This window comes from Vigna umbellata, chromosome 3 (genome assembly GCF_029865625.1).
Source record: "Vigna umbellata cultivar VRB3 chromosome 3, Vumbellata_1.0, whole genome shotgun sequence".
NCBI classification, from domain to species: domain Eukaryota; kingdom Viridiplantae; phylum Streptophyta; class Magnoliopsida; order Fabales; family Fabaceae; genus Vigna; species Vigna umbellata.
The window spans coordinates 983,279-995,069 of NC_142167.1; the positions used below are offsets into that span (position 1 = coordinate 983,279).

At 41.3% G+C, this 11,791-nt stretch overlaps 1 protein-coding gene and 1 pseudogene across 1 annotated transcript; one reads left to right on the plus strand and one right to left on the minus strand.

Annotated features, from left to right (window-relative positions):
• Window positions 1-570: 570 nt before the first annotated feature.
• On the minus strand, window positions 571-3,719 carry LOC148201363 (pentatricopeptide repeat-containing protein At3g63370, chloroplastic pseudogene; annotated as a pseudogene).
• A 3,588-nt stretch (window positions 3,720-7,307) lies between these two features.
• On the plus strand, window positions 7,308-10,886 carry LOC148201364 (uncharacterized). The gene is made up of 4 exons (XM_088108835.1): window positions 7,308-8,588; window positions 8,754-9,194; window positions 9,681-9,991; window positions 10,772-10,886. The coding sequence occupies exons 1-4, from the start codon at window positions 7,308-7,310 to the stop codon at window positions 10,884-10,886; spliced, it is 2,148 nt and encodes a 715-aa protein (XP_087964961.1).
• Window positions 10,887-11,791: the final 905 nt, after the last annotated feature.

The following is an 11,791-nucleotide window of genomic DNA, read 5'->3' on the forward strand; positions in this document are numbered from 1 at the left end:
TTTGGAGCGTGGGCAGTAGCACTTAACATGCACATGGAAGGAGAAGCAGACGTCTCTTACAGTAAGATAAAAGGGAGTAGACAGTAGGCAGAGGAGTAGAGTAGGAGTAGTGTAGAGCACCATTTACGTTTCTGTTCTGGTTTTCATTTTTCCCCCTCCCCTTTTGGGGAGGTTTGGGGTTTAGTTTTCATTTTCCAGTGTTCTACCCGGTACATATATATATATATATATATATATATATATATATATATATATATATATATATATATATATATATATATATATATATATATATATAATAGATATATTTTTAGTAATTAAAAAAAACTTTAGTATGAGTTTTATTATGATTAATCTAATAGCATTTTGACTAGATTTGTTTAAAGCTTTGTCCTGCTTTGTTAAATATTATAAGTTTTATTTTCTAAAAAGTTGATAAAATTATATAATTAGTCAATAATTATATTAAACTATATATTATATATTTTATTTAATAATATAATAATAAGTATAATATAAAATTTTTGATTTAAATATAAAAAAAATTACCAACATATTTGATATTGTTTATAAGAGTTAATTAAAGGTTAAACTCACTTCAGTCTTGATCTTGATTCTAATCCACTTTACGTAGAGTTTTGGGAGCTAAAGCTTTCTTTTACTCCACTTGAAGAAACCATGGGGCTTTTTCATGGATGAACTAGGACTAACATGTGGACCATGAATCAAGTTGTAAACTCTACATAGAAGTGTGCTATAAATTTTCATATTATCAAGTATTCACCAGAAATCTCCACATGAACAAATTCCTCTTTCAAAATGATGGAACCTATTGGCATCCCTTACAACAAGGGTCCGTTGGGAGACTTTTGATGCTATCTTAAAGAATGTATGACAATCATCACAAATTCGAAGGTTTTTTGTGATCCGAATAGTAGAACCGTTTGGCGTAACAAGCAGACCAAAACCAAGTGCCAACCTTTCACTATGTCTATATAATATCTGCATTTTTTCTTCTCCACTGACATTATGGAACACAAACTTCGTTTGAGCCCTATAGCCTTCTGTTTCCAGAAGTTCTGTAAACTGAGCTAGTTTTAGACAAATATCATCAGATTTTGGATGAGACTTGTCCCTTGCCATGAAGGTGTGAATCTTATTCTCAACCTCAATCCAACTGCATCCTGGTGTCTTCTTCGTGCCATTTCCTTTCATTCTCAACCTCACCTCTTCAACATCGTTCCATCTACCATCTGCTGCAAAGATGTTTGATATCAATACATATTTTCCTGAATTCTCTGTATCCGATTGTAAGAGCTTCTTTGCTGCAAGCTCTCGCAGTTCTTTATTAGAATGAATGAGGGAAGCGCTGAGAAGAGCACACCAGACTTCAGAAGTAGGTTTGATAGGCATGTTTCTCACAAAACTATGAGCCTCCTCAAGGGAATTGGAACGGCTGAGGAGATCAACCATACAGGCATAATGCTCTGGCCAGGGTTCTAGTTTATATTCATATTTCATAATATCGAAAACCCTCTTACCTTCATCCATCAACCCTGAATGGCTGCATGCATATAATAAAGCCAAAAATGTTATATGATCAGGAATAACATTTTCATCAGTCATTTCCTCGAATAAAGAAATGGCCCTACGTCCACATCCATGCATTCCATTTGCATTAATCATGGAAGTCCATAAAATTAAATCTCTTTTTTTTACAGAATTAAATATCTTTCTTGAGTTCTCCACATTCCCACAGTGAGCATACGTATCCACCAGGGAGCTAGCAATTGGTCCCTCCAAGAAAAAACCTTTCCTAATCAGAAACCCGTGAATCTCCTTCACTTTCTTCAATGAAGATAAACTAGCAGTGGCAGATAGTACACTAATGAGAGCTATATAGTCTGGATGAATTTTAAATTGGTTTAGAGTGTAGAAAAGTTCAAGAGCCTCAACTGGAAGTCCATTATGAACACAGCAGGTAATCATACTTGTCCAAGACACAATATCTTTGAATTTAATTGATTCAAATACACGTCTTGCATAATCTATATGCCCAACTTCTCCGTATACATTGACAATGGCATTTTGTAGCACTGTATCAGCTAAATCTCTTTTCAAAACATAACCATGAATCTCTCTGACAAAGTTTTTAGATTTCAACTCGCCACAAGCCTGCAAAACACTTCCAACCATCATGGGATCAACAGGCATCCCCTCCACCTGAACCATCCGGAACAAGTTCATTGCTTCCAGATGGCATTCATTCTGTGCATAACCGGCAATAACAGTTGTCCAAGAAATCAAATCCTTTTTAGGCATACATTCAAAAGCATGACCCATATATTTCACACAGCAACACTTGGCATACATATCTATCATGGTGTTCCCAATCTGCATATTACAATCCATTCCATTTCTTATTACATAGGCATGAACTTCCTTCCCTTTCAATAAATTTCCCAATCGGCCAGACGCAGCAATCAAGTTTAACACTGACACCTGATCAAACTTCAGGCCAGAACCCTGCATATCTCGAAAGTAATTTACAGCATCACTATAGAGCTCATTTTGAACCAAACCAGAGAGCAATGTATTCCAAGATACACAATCCCTGCAAAGCATACATTCAAAAACTCTTACAGCATCCTCCATACGACCACACTTTGCATACATGGCAATCAAAGCATTGGCAACATAGACATCAACAAAATGGTTAGATTTCAACACGGCACCATGAATCTCCGTACCCAGTTTAACAAACGAGGGATCCTCACAACCTTGAAGAGCTGCAACAAAAGTATATGTATTACTCTCGACACCAACCTCCTGCATTCTTCTAAAAAGCGACAATGCCTCCAAGCATTTCCCTTCTGCTACATGTGCCGAAATAATAGAATTCCAAGAAACAGCGTCCTCTTTCTCCATCATAATCCCATCAAACAGCATCCTGGCCCCATCAAGATTACCGCACTTGGCATACATACTTATAAGCGCATTGCACACAAACACAAATTCACCATATCCACACTTAACAGCCACACCATGGATTTCAGCCCCAGAGCGAGTTGCTCCAAGAGCACCACACGCTTTAAGCACGGAGGGAAAAGTACAAGCGTCAAGCGCCACTCCATCGACTCTCATCTCTCTGTACAACTCAATTGCTTCGAGGTATTTACCGCTTGACACAAACGCACCCATCATGGCATTCCAGGTAAAATTAGTTCTTTCAGTTATTTCGCCGAACACTTTGAGTGCATCGCTCAAAGAGCCACATTTTCCGTACATGTGGACAAGCTTGGTAGCTAGAAACGCCGAAACGTGAGATTTTAACAAACGGGCATGCAACTGTTGGCCTTGTGGGAGGGCTTTCTCAGTGGTGCAGAAGTCAAGGAGGAGAGAATGCGCGTGTTCGAGAAGCGAGGGGGGCGTGAGTGGGTGAGAGGAAAGGAGGGTTAAGGATTCAAAAGCGGGTTTGAGGGCTCCTTCGTTGAGGAGGGTGTTAACGGAAATGGGTTTGAGACCAGAGAGGATTGAAGTGGACATGGTGACTGTGCATGCGTGAAGCTGCGCTGCGCCGCACCAGAACAAAGATCTCATGTGTAAGCCGTCAAACAAAAACACTAAATTAAAGTGACAAATAAATAACCTTTTTATTTCATATATTCTTTTTGTAGACCACAATGCTGTCTGTATCTCCTCTTCCCTTTTTTTACCCTTCAGATATGCATTAAACGGTGTGCACGGATATCGACATCCGTTTAAGTGTTTTAACAGGGTCTTCCGAATCCGGTCAAAACAGTGTGAATTAATAATTTATATTAATTATTTTCATTTAGAACTTTCTTAATTATGTCACTGCATAAAAATATAACTAAAATGGAACTGTATTAATTTCATTTAATTCGATACTCATTAGCTCAAATTAAACTAAACTGGAATTTGAATCCAGATGCATGTTTACTTATAATATTTTACGATAAAAAAAACACTCTAAATGATCAATAACTATACAATGTTGCTGCATAGGTTTCTTAACTTCGTTAAATTTTCGTGCATATGGTGACAGAGAGAAAAAAAAGCAGCCCACGCCGGGGGTGTTGCTCCCTCCACCACCACAGCCTTCTCCCTCCACCTCCCCTTTACTATTTTGCCCCTCAGTTAAATTTTATTATTGTTTTCTAGTTCCTTGTATGAGTAAAATATTTTTCTGCAAAGCTCAGTGATCGTGAAAAGAATTATCAAGCAATCTTCCTCTTGCTTTCGGTGCAGTATGTGGTGCAGTGCGTTTGTGGTGTAATGTGCTTGTCGTGGTTCCTCTCCAGGTACGTAGTCATAATCCTTCCAATAATCCTAAACCCTAAACCCTAAACCCTTCCAATAATCCTTCCAATAATCTTTCCAATAATCCTTTAACCCTAAAACGTAAAAATGAAAACGAAGCCTAAACGGATGACATCCTTCAACGGATGTCAACATCCGTTAAGGCAAAACGGATGTCGACATCCGTTTCGCCTTAAACGGATGTTGACATCCGTTGAAGGATGTCATCCGTTTAAGCTTTGTTTTAATTTTATGTTTCTGTTATTATTTTATTAGATATTTTAATATTTTGATTTATTATTTTGAATATCTTTTTAATGTATTTAATAATGTATATTTATATTAGTTATATTTAAATATTAAAATATTAAAATAATAAAATAATAAAAATAAAAAATTTTAACTTTAAGGATATAATTGGAATTAAAGATAATTGGGGAGGTGGAGTGTGAGACCCTGAAAATTTACTCTGTAAATTACCTGTCATATCACCATTAATGCACACCACAATCCATGCTTATCTCATTTAAAACCCACTTCCAAATCTGAAAACCCTCTGCTGTGCACTGAAACCGAGTCACATCATTCTCTGCAACATTAAAACGCACATGGCTTCACATGTACACCCGCCACGTGTTGCAGAAGAAGTTTCCAGTTCAGAATTTAGTGTGCAGGTGTCAGCTTGGGATATGTTCGCTCAAACGAGCATGAATTTAACAAAACTGGATTTTCTAGAATTCTCTCTCTTACCTGCACCACTCATCCTCTTCCTCAGAACCCAAACCCTTCATCTTCTCCAACTTCTCTCATAAACCAGTAAACTTTTCTCTACTGTAATCACCAAGCTTCTCCAAATTCCATTTCAGAACCGTAGGAGTGTTCGTCCAGCGTGATCGTCACTTTGGACCGAACAAAATTAGATTCTAAGCTGGTAAGTTCCTTCGCTAGCAGTTCGTCCGTTAGGGTTTCATTCGAACCATGTCCTCGGTTCATGCATGAACTATTCTAAGCAATCTCTGATTTTGATGTTTAGATCAAGTGAAGATAGTTAGTGAAACTGAGGGTAGAAAGTCTAAGAGACAAATCAAATCTTTGCTGTTGAACGAAACCCTGCTATCCAGGTAAGGGAAGCTTATATGTTTAATTTATACTTGCATGTTGTGTAATCTCGTTTCTGATTTTGATTGATCTGCATGATGGTTTGATACGTATGAAAAATGGATGTTTTGTTGTATGAAGTAAATCTGAATATTGATGTTGAATATGAAGTTACTGGAATGAAATTTTAAAGTTCATAAATTTGAGAATCCTATGAATTATAAAGTATAAAGTTTAAATGTTGAAATCTGGAAAATTTGCTAAGGTTGAGAAATCTGAAATTTTATTCATCCCCATTGATAAAAGACGCTCGTCACGTACGGTCTTAGACCGTTCGGTTTTCCTTAAAATCACTTAGAATGGAAATCTTTCATTTGGAAAGAATTTGCTCGAGAACGAGCGTCCCCATTTGAATGTCTGAGCGTTCGTTCAGCTCAGCTGTTTTTAAATATTTAAAACTTTATAAATACGTAACGCTCGGTCTTTAATCGAAGCGTTCGCCTTTATAGCGTTCGGCCTTCTGTCGAACGTTCGCCCTTATAGCGTTCGGTCTTTTACTGAACGTTCGTCCTTAATATCGTTCGGTCTTATGTCGAACGTTAGTTCCAAATGACGCTCGGTCTTATACCGAAGCGTTCGTCCTAAACAGCGCTCGGTCTGATACCGAAGCGTTCGTTCAAAATAGCGTTCGTTCCAACATTTGAATATTTATCCTCTTACGTTCGTTCAAATACTGGCATCAGTTCATTTAATTGGTCAAACAGAGAGTTACGTCCGTCCACCCAGTACTGTATTTGAACGTTCGTCCTATTTTCTTCAAAGGACTGAACGTTCGTCCTTTTGTACTCTTAAATTTAAAGATGAGAATGATTATGAATTATGATAAATTACAGTGCGAACGTTATATTAAGTGATTTTATGATTATGGAATTTGAACGAGCGTTCCAAGGAGGAACGTCTCAGATGTGTTAAATATTAAATTGGTAAAGTATGACTGTGGATAGCTAATGCTGGCTTGGTCCATCCTGATATTCCGTGATACTCATCTTCACGTAGAAGGGGGTAGTCATGTGTGGGAATGGCAGGAGGTTCTATTCCTTAGGGGTACTTTGGATAGGGCTAACCTCGAGTGGTAGCTGTTGAGTGTATCCCAGTTACTACATCACTCGGGTGCAAGGACGCCTGTAGCTACATGGTTCATACAGTCCGGACGGTCGTCTATTATATACTCATAAATTACTATGATGGATTATGTTAAATTGTATGTTGTGCGTGTGCATTGAAATGTTGAATGTGTATGTTGGATGTATGAATTAAATATTATAAGCTTACCCTTTCGTTTTTCCTTGTGTTGTCAATCGTCCATGTACGTTCGTCCTGTCTTGCAATGACCATCCGTTGTGGATGTGAGCAGATGGTGGTACGTCCCTTGAAGAAATGCTGGAAGAAGAAAAATTTGGATGAAGTTAATCTGGTGGAGGTAGAAGTAAAGGCCGAGCCTTAGCGCGCTCGGTAGATCAGTTTGTAAATGTTTAGTTTATTTTTTTGACGTTCGGTTATATGTTTTGGTAAAACCGTTCGTTATTAGCGCTCGTTGTTTTGAGCTGTATATTGAAACTCTGCAACCTTAAGCCGTTCGGTTTTTGAACTTGGTTAATTGTAAAGACTGCTTATTTACTGTTAATTGTAATTAATTCTCAATTATGGTAATTACTATATTTTGGGATGTTACATTAGTGGTATCAGAGCAGTTTTGTTCTTTAAGGACACGTAGGGTTATGAGTACACTGTGTTTTCGTTGTGTGCTTATTACGTGTTTGATGAATTATTGTTCATTTAACTCTTGAACAATTCTAACGCTCGTTTTCTGATGAACCAGAGAACCTATGGCGCCTAGACTTCCTCCTCCCCCACAGCCGAATGATACTGACGCGTCCAACAACGCTAGGCTGTTGGAATCCGTGATAGATAGGCTGCAACAGCAGAATAATATTCTGATGGAACAGAACGCCACTCTGATGCAGCAAAATCAGAACGCCATGCAAAGTATGGAGGCCGCTCGCGCCAGTTCGGAAGCTACGCAGAGGCAACTGATGGATATTCTTGCCGCTACCAGAGGCACGCCAGGAGCGTCCTCTTCCAATGCCACCCAGCCCACTACGGAATGGAGTTTGGAAAGTTTTCTGCAACACGATCCTGCCAAGTTCAATGGAAAGGGACTTCCGGATGAAGCGGATCAATGGCTAAGGGACATGGAGAGGATTTATGATGCCAAAAGGTGCCCAGACGACAACCGTTTGGCATTTACAGAATATTTATTAACTGGTGAAGCTAGTCACTGGTGGGCGAGCGCCAGAGCCATTCTAACGGACGCTCAACAGCAGATTACTTGGGAAGTTTTCAGAAACAAGTTCTATGAAGAGTACTTCCCTGACAGCGTCCGCTTTGCCAAGGAAGTTGAATTTCTGCAGCTCGTCCAAGGAGGTATGTCCGTCTCCGAGTATACCAACAAATTCAAACACCTTGTCAGATTCTATACCATGGCTACAAGTGAAGAATGGCAATGCCGAAAGTTTGAGAACGGGCTGAGAAGTGATTTGAAGGTATTGATTTCAAGCTTGTGCATACGAACGTTTTCTGCCATGGTTGAGAGGGCCAAGGTGTTGGAGAAGAACATGGCAGAGGCGGAAAAGCACAAGAAGCAACAACAGGGTGTAAGGGGACCAATCGTAACAAGGAATAATACCAGTCAGAGGAGATTCCCTTACGCTCGTCCAAATCAGCTCACGAACACAAGCGGATCGCAAGCATTGGTTCCTGCCGGACAGTATGGGCAGCAAGGTGGTATTACTTGTTTTCAGTGTGGAGGGTCGCATTACCGTTCGTCATGCCCTCAGTTGGTGGGTGGAAAACATTGCACTCGTTGCGGAAGGAATGGGCATGTGGCGAACGAGTGCAACTCTGGAGGACGAGCAGTAATGAGACCACCAAATGCTGGAAGGAATCAGCCGAGAGGGGGACGAGCTCAAGCAGTGGGTCGAGTGTATGCAATCACTGGAGCAGAAGCAGCAAGCGCAGGTAATCTTATAACTGGTGAATGCTTGCTGTATGGAATGTCATGTCATGTGTTATTTGACTCTGGGGCGACGCACTCCTTCATCTCGAAGGTGTGTGTTGAAAAGCTGGGAATAGTGGAGAGAGATATGCAGTTCGACTTGGTGGTATCAACACCAGCGGCTGGAGAGCTTAGGACATATACCGTATGCATTAGATGTCCTATTGTAGTTGAGGGGCATAATTATAAGGTGAACTTGATCTGTTTACCTTTGAAGGACTTGGAAGTAATTCTAGGCATGGATTGGTTGGCTACCAACCATATTATCTTAGATTGTGGCAAGAAAGAGTTAGTATTTCCTGAAGAAGATGAAGAATGCTTGGAAGTGACGCTCGGTAAATTAAAAGAAGACATTATGGAGGGCGCTGCTTGTTTCCTCATCATGACGCATGAAGACCAAGAGCTGGGAAAGTTGAGGCAAGAACGAACGTCCGTTATTGGCAGTAAGGAACGAACGTCCATTTTGGGGGAGTTTCAGGACGTTTTTCCAGAGGAAATACCTGGGTTACCTCCTGCTCGGGAAGTTGAATTCACCATTGATTTGGTGACGACAGCCGCACCTATCTCAGTTCAACCATACCGGATGGCGCCTGCAGAGTTGGTTGAACTTAAAAAGCAGATCGAAGAGTTGATGGAGAAGCAGTTTATTAGACCGAGCGTATCACCATGGGGAGCGCCTGTGCTCTTGGTGAAAAAGAAGGATGGCAGCTCTCGGTTGTGCATAGATTACAGACAATTGAACAAGCTGACCATCAAAAACAAGTACCCGTTGCCAAGGATTGACGATTTGTTGGATCAACTGCATGGGGCAACGGTATTTTCAAAGATAGACTTACGTTCGGGATATCATCAGATTAGGGTGAAAGAGGACGACATTCAGAAGACAGCGTTTAGGTCTCGTTATGGACACTACGAGTATGTAGTGATGCCATTTGGAGTGACGAACGCTCCTGCAGTGTTCATGGATTATATGAACCGCATATTCAGACCTTACTTGGACAAGTTTGTGGTCGTTTTCATAGATGATATTCTCATCTACTCTAAGACACAAGCCGAGCATGAAGAACACTTGAGGGCAGTGCTGAGCGTGTTGAGAGAAAAGGAGTTGTATGCAAAACTGTCCAAGTGTGAATTTTGGATGAAGGAGGTACAGTTTTTGGGCCATGTGGTCTCGGCTGAAGGTATTTCAGTGGATCCTTCTAAGGTGAGAGCAGTGTTGGATTGGAAGAGCCCGCGTTCGGTCACAGAAGTGAGAAGTTTCGTTGGGCTTGCGGGCTACTACAGACGCTTCATAGAGGGATTCGCCAAGATAGTGGCTCCGCTTACCCAATTGACTAGAAAGGATCAGCCGTTCGCCTGGACTGATCTGTGTGAGGAGCGTTTCCAGGAGCTGAAGGAAAAACTGACGAGCGCTCCAGTTTTGATAATTCCAGACACGACCAAGCCCTTTGAAGTGTACTGTGACGCGTCCCATCAAGGGTTGGGCTGTGTGCTTATGCAAGAGAGACGAGCGGTAGCATACGCGTCTCGTCAGTTGAAGATTCATGAACGCAACTATCCAACGCACGACCTGGAATTGGCAGCGGTCGTTTTTGCACTGAAGATTTGGAGGCATTATCTTTACGGATCAACATTCCAAGTCTTCAGTGATCACAAGAGCCTCAAATATTTATTTGATCAAAAGGAGTTGAACATGAGGCAGAGACGTTGGTTGGAGTTCTTAAAAGATTATGAATTTGAGTTGCTTTATCACCCTGGAAAGGCTAACGTAGTGGCGGACGCCCTAAGTAGAAAGGCAGTTTCACGTCTCGGTGATGATGGTTAAAGAGCTAAGTCTGGTGGAGAGTTTCCGAGACCTAAGATTACAGTTCGACCTAGGATCGAACGTTATTAGATGCTGTAATCTTAGAATTTCCAGTGACGTCTTTGACCGTATCAAGATAAAGCAACGAGAGGATGAAGAATTGGTGAAGATATTAGACGCGCTCGGTACTGATCAGGCCAAACATTTCAACACTGGAACGGACGGCTTGTGCGTTACATGGGTAGACGTGCGTCCCTAATGATGGCGAGCTAAAGCGAATCATATTGGAGGAAGCACATCATAGTCGTCTTAGCATACATCCAGGTATGACTAAGATGTACCAAGACCTCAGGTGTTCGTTCTGGTGGCCTGGAATGAAGAATGATGTCGCTCGTTTTGTGGCATCCTGCTTAACTTGTCAACGTGCAAAGGCTGAACACCAACGACCAGGCGGCCTACTTCAACAGTTGGAAATTCCTGAATGGAAGTGGGACAGCATCTCCATGGATTTCGTACCCATCTACCACGCACGGTCAGAAATCATGACTCGATTTGGGTGGTCGTGGACAGACTAACGAAGAGCGCCCACTTCCTGGCCGTAAACTTGAAGATGTCGATGTCCAATTTGGCCAAGTTATATATTAAGGAGATCGTTCGTTTGCATGGAGTGCCTTCAAGCATAATTTCTGACCGAGACACGAGATTCACATCTCGGTTTTGGCAATCCTTACAGGACGAATTGGAAGCAAGTTGCGGATGAGTTCAGCATATCATCCTCAAGACGGACGGCCAGTCTGAGCGGACCATCCAGACGTTGGAAGACTTATTAAGGACGTGCGTCCTAGATCACTTGGGAGCCTGGGATGAAGTCCTGCCGCTCGTGGAATTCACGTACAACAACAGTTTTCAGGCTAGCATTGGAATGGCGCCGTTTGAAGCACTCTATGGAGGAAATGCCGAACGCCACTTTGCTGGTTTCAGGAAGGAGAGAAACGTACTGACTGGACCTGAGCTCATCCAGCAAACGACTGATAAAGTGAAGTTGATCCAGGAAAGATTGAAGACGTCCTTGAGCAGGCAGAAATCCTATGCGGATAGGCGAAGAAGACCATTGGAGTTTGCTGCAGGAGAACATGTCTTTTTAAGACTTAACCCGATCACTGGAGTAGGCCGAGCCGTTCGTCCAAAGAAACTATCACCTAAGTTCATAGGGCCGTACCAGATTTTGAAGAAGATCGGACCAGTAGCGTATGAGCTTACCTTGCCTCCTCAACTATCAAATCTTCATCCAGTCTTCCATGTTTCCCAACTCCGGAAGTACATAGCTAATCCTTCTCATGTGTTGAGTTGGAGAACGTCCAATTACGCCAAGACCGAACGTTAGAGTTGCAGCCAGTCCTTATTGAAGACGTTCGCACCAAGCTACACAAAGGGAAGGACGTTCGTTTAGT